Here is a 13,784-nt window from a genome sequence, read left to right on the forward strand (position 1 = left end):
TTCAAAGTAATCACAAATGGGACACTATTATTTCAGGGTCTTAAGGGCTGGTAAGGTCATCGTATTGTTATTATAGAATAGCCAGACATTTCACTGAATCCACGGCGTACTCCCAATCAGTGTAACCTCTTTGGTGTTAATGGCCAGTGTTATTTATCTACTCTCCGCAGCTTAAGTGGCGTTAGCCCACATTCAGCACAGGTCGTCGTCAGACAGCAGCCACAGTGTACTGGTTGTGCTTCACCTCCATTTTATTCACTGTTTTATTGTCCCGCCCCCATTCTGTTAAACCAAACCTAATAAATAAGGAAACGATAGATAGATATACAGATACATACAAAATGAAGTGGATTTTTAGTCTTATAGACATGACATAAAAAAAACACAAAACATCTGAGCTAGGATTTTCAGAGGCTACCAAATAGAAAAAAATAAATAAAAAAACCACAAATATAAAGAATTTGTCTTCTGAGTAGTCAGAAGCGAGGATGTAGGACTGTGTTAAAAAAAAAAAAAAAAGAGCCCGGTAAACAAAATACCACGTGTGTTAATTATTTAACGGTCCGGAAACAGACAGATTTAAGCTCAACAATCAAAAGGACCTTTTCCCTGCAATATGAAATATTTAACGTAAATATGCATTTTAAAAAAAGCCTTTTTTCCACTGCACATTTATTTTTCCAAATGAAAAATGCAAAATGTTTACATAATGCTAAAGGCTAGTCAACCCCACCCAGTAGGTATAAATTCATATAAACACAGGCCTTATCAAAAAGATCATTTTAGAAATTATTTTCTTTTGGAAAATATCCTCTTTAAAAGCAAAAACACCAAAAAGAACCGTTGAATTAGTCATCAAATCCAGGCTGAAAGTCCACCATCTGGAGATCAGCGAGACTGGGCACGCTGCCGGCCCTTTAAACGGCTTCCTGCACCGGTTCCGTCTGGGCCTGCCTCACTCCAGGTCTTGCAGGTTAATGGTACTTCCGGTGAACTGCGAGGTTTCAGAGCCGGTGTCGTCCTCCGCCGTGACAGGGGGCTCCTGCATGGGCACCACAGACACTTAATGCACAGTCCTGCCAAGGGGTGTTGAACCACACAGTCAGGGAATCCCTCCCTTACTAGGCACTCATCCTAGCTGCATTTACTGGCTCCAGCTGTACAGTTCAGATTAAGATTACGATGGACTTTATAATCCCAGTGGGAAATTCTGGGGTATACATCACCAACAACGTAGTGCACAGACAGACACGGTGCAAACAAACTAAATGTAATGCAGATAGAAAAAGTACACAGTATACAGACAAAACACAGACGCTCCTCTACTAACAAGCGTTCAACTTACGAACGAAGAGGACTAAGTCCAAACTGTTCATTGGGCTCCTGTTTCCTGTCAGCAACATTTTTTTTTTCTGCGCGCCAATTCCGTCTAGTACGACTTCTGGCCGCTACTCCGGCCGCGCAGCAGCGTAGCGTGCAAACTCCCAGCATCCTAGTTCTCTGTACTCGCGTATAACCTTAAAATGATGTTGAATGACAACTTACGAACATTTCAGGTTCCGAACGACCGTTTGGAACGCAATTCATTTGTACATTTACATTTACAGCATTTGGCAGACGCCCTTAGCCAGAGCGACTTACAAATGAGTCTTAAAGCACATATGTAAGTAGAGAAGCGTCCGTATTGTATACAACAAAATATTGTGATACTACAGAAATAAATATTAAAAAATTTTAATAAATTGCTGCGGTGTAATAAAAGCTGTGATGATTTCTGCTTTGTTAATGTCACTTTGGAAATGGAAGCACATGCTGTTTAGTACAATGACCAAATACGAAAGACCCACGCGACGCAGCACCAGTTTGACGGGTCCTTCCGTTTGAGGAGTCATGCCGGTTACCTGCAAGATGTTGACAGGCAGGTCGACCGTGAGCTGAGAGTGGGAGCTGGAGGTCTGAGAGCTGAGCTGGAAGGCCAAATCTCCATCGCCCGATGGGTCGTCCTGGGTGACGGGGAGCGGAGGAGGTTAGAGGTACCGGCAGGATTGGCACCAGACCCAACGTGAAAACGTGAAATCTGACAAACCAAGTGTCCCGAGCACCTGCTGTACAGGGCCACACAAAGACATGGCTGGACCCCAGATATTCTGCCAAATTGGCCACCGATTTTCCATACCAAAGCTACCATGAGGCGCACTCATTCTTGGACCCAGAAACGGGGTGAGCTATTGGTGCTTTTCCACTGCTACCAATAGCCGAGCTGAAGCATGAACTGGCGGTTTTCCACTGTAAAGCATGCAGGCCGTACCCAAGCTGACATGACCCCCCTAGCAGGCAGTGTGACCATCTGATTGCTCAAAATGCACAGAGATAGCGGTGTTCTGCGCATGGACTATCTGAAGGAAGAGACATATATTCTGTACATTATTCTGTGGAAGAAAAAAGTATATTTCCAAATGTCCCACCTACACCATAGGTCCAAACAGGAAAATGAGTCTATACCTCAAAACCGGTAAAAAAAAAATGTTTTTATTAGCGAAATGATGGAAATTAGTGTGACAGCTTCATGTAACCAGGGTGCCTGCACACCCAACAAGGAAAAAGCACCGTCATACTTTTTAAACCCCCCTTACAAAATCACCTTCACCAAATGTGCCCAGCACTTAATTTCCTCCTTTCGCACTTGTTTATTGGGTGTGTGCATTATGATTACATAACACTGAATTAACTGATTACCTATTGTTCTATGTTGTTTGTACAGACAAAGATTATGCAACTGTAATTATTATGCAATTATGTAATTACTACTAGTAGCAGACATTGCGATGTATTCATGCATTCCCAAAAACCCAGAACTTGAAAATCTACAACAACCTTCTTATAGTATTACAGAACAGCTGAACGGAATAGATTTGTAATGCAAATGCTAATTCCGCTAGTGGGTCATGCTCGCACAACACAGTGATACTCAGACGTGGCACTGGAAGTTAGTGCACAGTAAAAATGATGATTTACACTTAGTATTGTGTGAACAGTAAATGAGCATCACAGCGGTTTTATGTCGCTGTTGCTTTCCAAAGCTGACAACACCGTTACCGGGGCGGCATGCTGGCGCAGTGGTGAGCACTGGGGGCGGCATGCTGGCGCAGTGGTGAGCACTGGGGGCGGCATGCTGGCGCAGTGGTGAGCACTGGGGGCGGCATGCTGGCGCAGTGGTGAGCACTGGGGGCGGCATGCTGGCGCAGTGGTGAGCACTGGGGGCGGCATGCTGGCGCAGTGGTGAGCACTGTTGCCTCACACCTCTGGGACCCGGGTTCGAATCTCCACCTGGGTCACATGTGTGTGGAGTTTGCATGTTCTCCCCATGTCATCGTGGGGTTTCCTCCGGGTACTCCGGTTTCCCCCCACAGTCCAAAAACATGCCGAGGCTAACTGGAGTTGCTAAATTGGCCATAGGTGTGCATGTGTGCGAGTGACTGGTGTGTGAGTGTGCCCTGCGATGGGCTGACCCCCCATCCTGGGTTGTTCCCTGCCTCGTGCCCATTGCTTCCGGGATAGGCTCCGGATCCCCCGCGACCCAGTAGGATAAGTGAACCCAGTAGGTTTGGAAAATGGATGGATGGACAACGCCTTTACCGAGTTGACCCTTCTGCAGTGGAAAACCAAAGCAAGGTGGAACCGTGCCGTAACTAGTCTCTCTCTGCGGTACAGCTTGGGAACGGGTCGGTTCCTGTCTGCCAGTGCAAAGTGCCAGAAATACATGAACTGCTTTCTTCTCTGGCCACTGACAAAGTCTGAAAGTTCATACCCCAAACCCAGGAGAGCCTAATTTAATATGAACGTCCATTTATCAAACCTCCTCCACGGTAACGGACTCATTTTATTCTGCGATGCTTTACAGTGGAACACCGAGTGATAGCTTCCGAGGGAGGTGCTAATGTAGCTCCTCGTGTGGCATCACGTCACAAGTGAACCGGCACCAAAGCTGCTCACGTGATCTCACATCCCACAAGTCCTGCTCACCTGAAGGAGCTGTATCTGCACATACTGAGCCCCAGTGACGGGGTCTCTCAGGGTGAGCCCCCCGCTGGCCGAGGCCACGCTCTCGCTGAAGCGGCCCCCAGCCGGGGCCCCTGGCATTACAGAGCTCCCTCCCCCTTTCCCTCCTTTAGTCTTCCTCTGTCCCACACTGGAACCTGCAGAAAACAGGTCAGGAAACAAATATAAACTTCAAGCAAAAAAGGGGGACTGTGGGAATCGGAGAGCTGCCAAATTCGGCATATAAAGTGGGCCAAATCCAGCACACGGCATGTTTAAAAATGCAGCTAAATTCGGACCCGCGTCTCCATGGTTACCTGGAGCGCCTGCCGGGCCCTTCTGCTTCTTCTTCTTGGCCAGCTGGATGGCTCTGTAATCCGTGCGCGCCGAACCGCCACTCTCCTGAACACGGGGCGGAAAAGGGAGACGGCAGGTAAATCCGACGAAACACCAGCTCTTAAAGGAAATCAAAGGAGCGTATGAAAGAACTCGACCGGGCGCCCTTGTTGGGGTCAGTCGTGCTCACCAGGAAGGAGCAGGCCGGCACGGCGTGGAGCTCAGGGTCCTTCTGAGCGCTGAAGCTGCCGCCATGGCCGGGGAACACAAACTGCGTCACCACCTTGCTGCCCTCTTGCTGACTTAGAACGTCGGTGCCGCCCAGGAGAGCCCCTCCCCGGCCACTCTGGTCCGGCTCGGAGGCGGCTGAGAGGAGCCCAGACCCGGAAGATGTCGCCAAACTGCTTGAGGGGGCGAGCGGCGCGGGGGGGTCCGACGCCAGCGCGCTGGTCGAGCTCAAGGCGTGCAAGTGTTCGGAGCCGGTGGGGGGACGCAGAGCCAGGGCGGCCAAGGAGCCCAGGGCCTCGGGATTCACCGTCTGCACGTCTTCCAGGTTCAGGGCGCCCTGGGGAAGCACGCTGCCAGCACCCGCGTCAAACCCCGCCGGGCCGACCTCTGCCCCCGCCGCCAGTATCAGGGGGTCCACCGCCTGGGCCAGGGCCCCCCCAGCACCACCCAGCGTGGCACTCACAGAGGCCGCGTCAATGGTCAGGATGCCCGAGCTGACGAGAGACATGTCCATGGTGAGGGCGGACGCCCCCCCTGTCCCCGGCACCCCGGCCACCCCTGTGCCCCCGCCGGAGAAGAGGGAGCCCAGGTCCATGTCACCGGCAGCCGGGCCGGTGCTTGTGAGCTCGCTGCTTGGGGTGAGTGAGGTGGACATCTCCAGCTGACTGAGCAGGTCTGTGGGCCAGAAATGAAACTATATAAATATCATTTAGAGCTGTGAAATAGTGAAAGAGTCAGTCAGTGTGCAGCGCCCCTTACGCTGGCGCTCAAAGGCCCAACAGCAGCATCAGTGTGCCGAACTGGGGATTTGAACCAGCCACCTACTGATCACGGGAGTCTTAACCCCAACTTTATGGTCTGTATATTCAGTATAAAAAAATAATATGGAGCACTGACCCAGACTCAGGGATAGAGACAACGGGGAGGGGGGGGGTCACTGACCAGGGCTGAGGTTGTGGTGCTTCATCATGTGACTCTTCAGGCTGCCGCGGGAGGAGAAGCACTTGCTGCAGCTGGAGACGGGGCAGCGCGAGCGCAGGGGTCTGTCCACCTGGTGCTTCTTGGAGTGGATGTAGAGGCTGCTGCGTGCGGAGAACTTGGCGGTGCAGCCTGCAGACAGGGCCCACGCTTAGCCGGTCAGCCCGGTACAGTGCCGAGGCACACAGGAGCCCCCCACGCGGCGCGGACCCACCTTCCACGGGACACTCGAAGGGCTTGGTGCCCAGGTGGGTGATGCTGTGCCCCTTCAGGTGCTCCGCCCTCGTGAAGGACTTGCCGCAGCCCTCCTGCTGACAGATGAAGCGCCGGTCGTCCTCGTGTTTCCTGTGGGGGTTTGGGGGGGGGGAGAGTTCAGATACGGCGCCGGAGTGGTCTGTCCGAACCGGGACTCGGACACTATCCTGAAAGTGGAAACACCCCCCCTCCCACATCCCACCACCCTGGTGTCTCACCTCTTATGACGGAGCAGCTTGGACATGCTAGTGAAGGACCAGCCGCAGCCCTCAGAGTCGCAGACAAACGGCCTCTCGCCTGCAGAGGGCGCACAGGGGGGGGGGGGGGCTTCTCAGAGGACAACCAAAGCAGACACCCTTTCTTGATAATAACCACACATCCTTTGGCAAAATGTACTGCAACACCAATTTCCATTTGTGTTATTCACACTCCTAAGTATTTTCACAGTTTTTCATAATTAGATTGGCATTCAGAGCTTTATTCACCCAAACGGTCTTTTTCACAGAATCACAACACATTTCACTACTGATACAATGAACACTTGTAGATTCCAAGCAATGCAAAGTGCGTGTCAAGGTACAGCCCACTTGTAGGCATCAATCAATGCAAACACTGCAAGTGAAGTAGCTACATGAAGGGTGTGACCAAAATCACATACGTGTCTGCTATGTAGTAGGCAAAACGTAGTACGTATAGTGATAAGTATGTCCAAATCTTCAGTATGAATGAGGCAGTAAGCAAACGATACTGTACGGCACTACATTCTGCAAAATTGTGCAACAGATGGACACTGTGCTATCCGAGGCCCAGTCTGACAGGCAAACACTGTGCTATCCGAGGCCCAGTCTGGCAGGCAAACACTGTGCTATCCGAGGCCCAGTCTGACAGGCAAACACTGTGCTATCACTATGCTAGACAAGGCCACTGGGACAGCGAGGAACGTTGCTTGCTCAGAATTTTTTTTCAAGATGGCGGAGTAAGTGCCGTCTCTAACAAATTTAAGTAGAGAACAATGCCCAGTTACATAATTTTTTATTTGAATTTTTATTTTTAAATTTTCATGGGAGTCTAGCTATGCTGGAAGACACCCAGCTCAATAAGCAAGACGGCAACCAGGGCGTGTCCATGTGCATGCATATGTGTACTACATTAACGGTTGAGTAGTAGACTTCTGATGAAATTCAGTACCTACCGTGTTAGTATGTGATTTCAGACATACCCAAAGTCATACTACTACCCCCAATGTGGCATCCGAGGGGCCTTTACAAGACATCCCCTAGTACCTGTGTGACTGCGCAGGTGGATCTTGAGGCGACAGGCCTTGTCATAACGCTTGTCACACCCGGGGTAGTTACAAATGAACTGGCCCGTCTCCCGGAAATGTGTGCGGTTGTGGGAGAACAGAGCGCTGAAGGTGATGAAGGTCTTCTCGCAGCCTGGGGAAGACAGAGAGGTTTCCACAGCCGTCAGAAAAATCTGAAAACATCAACAAGGCCATGAAGCTGAGAACAAGCAACTGAACAGGAATTACCCAGCACCGTTTCCTCTAGCAGTCCAAAGACAAGCAGTTAGGTGATATGGTGCATCTCTAAACTGTCTGTGCCTGTGCCCTGTTATGGACTGGCATTACCTTTAGGGCACGCCCCTGCTTTGAGCCTTATGCTAACTAGGATAAGCTCCATGGCCCCCTCTGCAGGAGACACCTAGGACTGCGGACAAAATACACATAAAATCCATGCATTTATTTTAGGGAGGAAAAGTACCAGGGAACTCGCATCTGTGCGGCCGTTCGGGTTCGAAGTGGCTCCTCTGGTGGCTGCCGAGGCGGGCGGCGCTGCGGAAGCGCTCGCTGCACGTGCTGCACACGAAGGCACCCTCCCGGCCATGCGCCCGGGCATGCGCCTTCAGGTTGTACACCGTGGTGAAGCGGCGGCCGCAGTTCTCCCACTCGCAGGCGAATGGCCGCGCCTTGTCATGCGACTGCAGGTGGCGCTTCAGCTTATAGGAGGTGGTGAACGACCAGCCGCAGCCCTCCACTGGGCACTTGAAGGGCCGCTGGTCCTCGGCGTGCGACAGCACGTGCATCTTCAGCTTGTGCTTGGCATCAAAGGTCCGGCCGCAGTCCGACTGCGGGCAGCGATACGAGGCCGGGGCACCTTTTTTTGGCACCATCCCGGCGCAGCCCTCCAGTTTGGTAGATGGCAGGCCATCACACGCCATCAGTTCACCGTGCGCCCCGTCCTTCGAACCCGAGTCCACCGCATCTCCCTGAGCCAGCGCACAGAACGCGCCGTCCTCTTTGGACCCATGTACATCAGCCAATACAGACCCAGGGTCTGAAAACGAGCAGTCCTCCTCTAAAGCCAAGCCCGGATCGCTCACATTCAGACAAGTCCTGGATTCCTCATACTGCACGCAGCCCATAGTCGCATTTCCGTTCCTCCCCGCGGGTTTTGTGGTACCGTCATAGCTGATCAGCACGACATCCTGGTGTTCCTTCAGCCCAAGGTGCTCCTTCAGGCTGAACAGGCTGGAGCAGTCCTCCCTCTGGCTGTGACCCTCCGAAGGCGCAGCCAGAGTGAGGACCCCGTTCTCAATCGTCACTACTATACTTTGGTTGTTAATAGTTATAGTGCCCGAAAACGCGTCGTCCGACTGCGTAACGTTCGCGCTCCCAGTGGCGATGCAGCCGCCCGAAAGATGAGCTGAGCCGCCGTCGCTGAGCGGCAAGGCCTCGACGAAGGGGGCGCTGTCGCCGGCCGCGGACCGACCAGGTTGCCCAGTATGGATTCGCTCGATCGCGCCCGCATCCCCCTCGGAACCGTCCCGCTCTGCACTGCACCTGCTCGCCATCGCTCCGCCGTCTCCGTCATCGTCTCCTTCCCCAGTTTCGGGCTCCGGCCCCCGCCGCAGTGGTGTCACCCCGACATCGCATCTCCCCACGGGACGTGAGCGCGGCGGAGCGCCGGTCGGGCGGGACTTCCTGGCGTTTCTGGGCGGCAGGTGTACGGAGCTGACACCCGGCCGCACCCGCCCGGAAGCGTCCTGCACCTCGGCAGCGGCGCTGCGGACAGCGTCGGGGGAGTCCGCCTCCTTGCTCGCCACTCCCTCGCCTCCCCGGGCGACGTTGAAAACCACGAAAAGCTCTTCCTCGGCCCCGCCATCGATGTGCGCACTGCAGCCCGTGACGGCCCTCGGACCTGCGGCCGACTCCTCCAACCCGGGGTTCCTGTCCGGCTGACACCGAGGCCGCTGCTGGCTCCCCTGCTGCAGGTCGACGGGAAACGCCATTTGCAAACCGCCCTCCCCATGCTCCAGCCCGCACCTCTTCCCGGTATCCGGGCAGCCCCGACGCGGCCTATGCCTCCCGACCCCCTTCCCTCTTAGGCCAACCAGGAGGCCGAGCCCGGCGTCTACGCATCGCGCCCCCGTGTTGTTCTTATTACTCCTCTCGGGCGCGGGCGGGCCTCCACCGCTGCCATTTTCCTGCAGCAGAAAAGGGGACGTCCCAGGCCGGCTACCACTATTGTTGTCGTCGCTCTCCGGTTCGTGTAACACCAGACCGTCCGCTGCTCCAATGTCACTCGGGGTCGTGCGGCACGACGCTCCGGTCCGCCTTCCAGGTCGGGACAAGTCCGCCCGACAGGAGACGCCATGTTGGCGCTGTAGGTTTTGGGCCGCGCTGAGCCCCTGGATTTCCATCTTGGTATCCCTGTAGCGGCAACACATAAAAGGCCCGCCCTTCGCAAATGTGTAATAGGATCCACTACGCGGGGCCCGGCGTCGGGCCACGTGTGAATCGCGACATGGAGCGCCGCGCACGGAACGGATCGCCACTCGGGCTGCATTTATTTACATGCCTTTGTCCAAAGCCACATACATACCAGGTAAACAGAAGTGGAAATTTCAGGTCCAGAAAGTATAAATCCAGACCGTGACAGTAACTCTTCATACGCAATTGGTTGGTTGAAACAAAATTCTGGCCTGGATTTTTACTTTCTGGAGCTGAAATTTCCACCACTGGAGGTAAATAATAGATCACGAACATACTACTCCCAAGGGGGCAACTTTACGGGGCATTACGATGAAAACAATATTGTGTGTATTTAAATTCCATAAGTAACATTTTGTCAGTTATATATTTTCCAGAATCGTAATGGAAGCTTTTCATTTTTGCCGCAGTAAATCTTGTTACATAATAAAGATAGATGATCCTAACAAATCGTGCCTTATTTGGCTTTTTCTTTCGTCCGAATATACCTTAAACAAGGAGACTGCACGATATATTTGCCGACTAGTCATCCAGGAAATGAACAGATTTAAAGTAGATAAAAGAAGACACCATTGTTCCGTTTAAAGTGCTTTAATATTGCCTGGTATCTTTACATTCATAGAAGGAAGCTGCAAATTGGCAACGTTGAGCCACTGGAATGTTCTTTCCAAATTATTTGCCACAATATATAGAAAATCCGACAAAAAAATCTCAAAAAGGCTCTTATATTGATATAATCATATATGTAGACAAAGCGTACTTAATGTCGATGGTTTTCTTACGCAATTTCGTTGAATTGTTTTTTCCAAAAGTTTAATTGATAGGATAAAGCCTGGGGAATGTAACACCGCATGTATAGATGTGACAGTTTCAGCTGTGTTCTGCGTGTCAACAACGTAGCGAAACGAAGTAGATTTGCAACGGATTAAATGGGCATTATTAACCTTTACAGCACACAAACCACTGCTTATAATGGATTTTATGATCTACCTTAAGACATTTCAGTAACACGTACGTCTAAACATCGCTACAGACACAAATTGCACATGGCGCGTATGATCGTTTCTATGTTATCTTAGTTAAATATATAGGCGTAAACCATTTTTCTTCAAAAATACTATCCGTAGCAAACTACGTTACATTAACTTTATATACTAAAATGGCAGTTACTATAAATATATACACGAGAATGAGCATAAACAACAAAATAATGTCCTGTAATTAACATTCACTGCAGTTGAAACCTTCCACACGTGTTTTTTTTTTTTTAATATAAAGCTTTTTACGTTATGCGTCTATAAATTCACATAGCCTATACCGTATTTTCTTGGTATTTCACTGATGTGTAACGATCACAGTGGAAAAGGTGATAGTGCGAAGCGGTCTGTCATTTTCATCCATGCATTGCGAACCGTGTTATCTGCCCAACAAAAGACGGATTTAACGATTCAGCCGCAGCCCAAGCAGTAATAGAAACTCCAGAGCGCATGGAAGTAACTGCATTCAGTCCCCATAACTAACGAACGAGTGAATGAATGAATAAATGAAAGAATGAACAAAAAAAACCACACACACACACCAAAAACGTATTTGCAAAAGAACTCTAGTTCCTCCAAAACAGACACGTAGAAAATAAAATAAGGCCACAGATTACAAACTTCATATCAGGTCCATTTCCTTTAACTTTTTCAGACGTCATGTGGAAATAGCTGCCTCACGTGGTGTAACTTGTTTTAAGGGAAAGATGAGCGGTTAAGGGCCACATTGTAAGCCCGTGACATCCGGCTGTGACCCTTTGAAAAGTTAAACCACAGACATGTGCAAAATATAATAACCACGATTTGTAAAATGTATGCCCCATCTTTCACACAGTGAGCAGGAGAAGGTGTAGCTTAAAATTTCGGGACACCAGAAACCCAGGAAGTACTGCCAGACACCAGAGACAAAAGACACAAAAACTGGCAGTGTTAATCAATTCATTCACCTTTCAACAACTTATTCTGTTGATTGTTACAAAAAACTTTAAACCCAGTGATAGTGTGGCATTTACTACCCTGAAAATCACAGGCCTTGAGTTATACAGATGGACTGCAATATTAATGTAACACCCAGCATTAACTTCAACCATGTAACCTACGGACCAAAACGTAAGATGGCATGTGCCATGTCTGTCTGACAGGCACATACTGTAATAACTACTTTTTCTCTTTTACTGGTAAAAGTTGGGGGGAGGGCTGATACAGTATGTGACAGTCCACAGCACTGCAATGCTAATATTCAAGAAACACGTTTTATATGCAAGGACAAATCTAAAATGAAAATCAGCTATCAGAAGATAATAAAGGCTTCATCTAATAAAGCGTGGTCTTGAATGTTTGGCATTCTTACTTTGTGAAAGGATTTTTAAAGCGAGTCTACATTTGAGATTATGAATTTGTGTCTCCACTAGGGGGCACTGGAGCCCTTTTCAACCTCTCCAGCATTTCCCAAATCCAATAATCATTCATTGATGTGCTGTTCAAACGATCACATGAGCCCAGAAGAGAGAATCAGGGAATGAATGCAGAAAAGTCTATTTGGACGATGCATAGTTTAAGACTGATGCCACGTACTTAAATTTTGGTGTTGATTAGTTATTTTTTAATGGTGACATTAGGAAGAGTTGTGCTGCCATTCAAATTTAATACTGGCCAATAATAATAAGGGGAGAGAACTAATTAAATCTTTAATACCATAATTGAATAATTCCAAAAGATCCAATTTTTAAAAATTGTTCTTCTTTGACCATTACTTTATATCTTCAAGGTATGATTTACAAAAATAAAATATTTAAAATGATTAACACCCACACACACAACGTAGAATATATCATGTGTGTCTGTATATTTGTATGTTTGCTTCGCATGAATGTCTTTGAAAGCGGGTGTCGTATTTACACTGATGATCATCCTCGCCCTGGAAGCATGGAGACACACCCCCACATAGCGGGGTAGCGCTCAGCTGTACCCCCCCCTCGGGGAGGTCTTCTACGGCAGCTGTGTGCTCCTCTGCCTCGCTCAGTCGGCTGGGGGTGTGCGCTCAGGCAGGGATTTGCAATTCAGCAGGTGATCACGCCCTCGCAGTGTGGGGGTGGGGGAAGACACACTAATGAACACCCCTCCCAGGTTCTGCTTGGGTACCTTCTTTTTCTTAAAAAATACCCAACAACAACATCCTCGAGTCCCTGGAGAGTAACAGAGAACTAGCCTGACCCTTCGCATGCATCTTACTGGGTCAGTGTTACGGTGCGGTGAACGGTCCCTCCCTTTAGTCAACTGCCTTTTGTCAATCAAAACGACGTCAAGAAAACTAATATAACAGCATTAGTAAACTGCCGGTACTGATCTTACCCAGACTAGTCACTGTCGAATAATACCAGTGATGACTGATAACGTCCAGGAAGATAAGAAGGGTGAGGAAACACCTGATATTTATTTCATTTTTACTGCAAAGGTCTAGAAATCCCTATATTGGAATAGTATGATCTGATCACATAAGATGTAGTTTAGCATTTGGCCATAGGGCTGCAGGTCAGCTAGCTTTGGTTTCGTAATGGTTAATATGAGTCGCTTGTGGGTCTAGGTAGTAGATATGCGACGATATGTTTGCACACTATGGTTATCTTTGACGCAAGACAATTTTATGGGTACGAGAAAGCAGAAGCGCAGGGGGGGGGGGGGGTTGGGCAGGAAATCATTTTGGTGGCAGTCCGTTCCTTCTTCTCGTCTGATCAGGGCCGCGTGTGCGGTGGGGGGGCTGTGCTTGTAGCTGGGGCGGGACGGGGCTCCACTCCCCTCGACTTCATGAAGGATAGGAGCTGCTCAGGGATCTCCGCCAGCACGTCTTTAGCCAGACCCGCCATGCTCAGAACCTGGTTCCCTGCCGGGTCGATGTAGTCGCGGAATGGCACAAACTACAACAGGGAGGGGGTGCACTTTTGGTTAAACTCAGGATATGCAATTAAACGGAAGAAGTGATAGACTCAGGGGTTCTTAACCTGGGATCCATGGGGTCAGTGGGTCTTAGGGAGCCCGTGATGGTCAGGTTAAAAATGAACAGTTATGTTCCTTTCTAGTCACATCGTTTATTCATTCGTGTTTTCTGCATGTCATGCACTGTATGAGTGTACGGGACAAAG

At 49.8% G+C, this 13,784-nt stretch overlaps 2 protein-coding genes across 3 annotated transcripts in view; both read right to left on the reverse strand.

Annotated features, from left to right (window-relative positions):
• Positions 1-233: 233 nt before the first annotated feature.
• si:dkey-156n14.3 (zinc finger protein ZXDC) lies at positions 234-9,548 on the reverse strand. The gene is made up of 10 exons (XM_049002421.1): positions 7,599-9,548; positions 7,119-7,271; positions 6,054-6,132; positions 5,795-5,925; positions 5,545-5,712; positions 4,565-5,277; positions 4,356-4,440; positions 4,024-4,196; positions 1,902-2,003; positions 234-1,042 (listed from the first exon to the last, which is right to left on the reverse strand). Exons 1-10 carry the CDS (start codon positions 9,535-9,537, stop codon positions 956-958), a joined length of 3,630 nt encoding a protein of 1,209 aa, XP_048858378.1. The 5' UTR covers positions 9,538-9,548; the 3' UTR covers positions 234-955.
• A 295-nt stretch (positions 9,549-9,843) lies between these two features.
• LOC125725494 (copine-9-like) overlaps positions 9,844-13,784 on the reverse strand; it is a 47,591-nt gene continuing 43,650 nt past the window's right edge. For both annotated transcript variants that reach the window (XM_049002444.1, XM_049002443.1), the window contains one exon: positions 9,844-13,559. In XM_049002444.1, coding sequence (XP_048858401.1) covers positions 13,377-13,559 — 183 coding nt within the window. In that variant the 3' untranslated portion in view covers positions 9,844-13,376. The remainder of the gene's footprint in view (positions 13,560-13,784) is intronic.

This window comes from Brienomyrus brachyistius, unplaced genomic scaffold (genome assembly GCF_023856365.1).
Source record: "Brienomyrus brachyistius isolate T26 unplaced genomic scaffold, BBRACH_0.4 scaffold68, whole genome shotgun sequence".
In the NCBI taxonomy this organism is placed as follows: domain Eukaryota; kingdom Metazoa; phylum Chordata; class Actinopteri; order Osteoglossiformes; family Mormyridae; genus Brienomyrus; species Brienomyrus brachyistius.

Coding starts and splice junctions, on each gene's coding strand:
- si:dkey-156n14.3 (XM_049002421.1), bottom strand. CDS start 9,537: ATGGAAATCCAGGGGCTCAGCGCGGCCCAAAACCTACAGCGCCAACAT. Junction 4,441..4,564: donor TGCCGGCCTGCTCCTTCCTG/GTGAGCACGACT, acceptor CCCCGTGTTCAG/GAGAGTGGCGGTTCGGCGCG. Junction 1,043..1,901: donor TGCCTGTCAACATCTTGCAG/GTAACCGGCATG, acceptor GTGCCCATGCAG/GAGCCCCCTGTCACGGCGGA.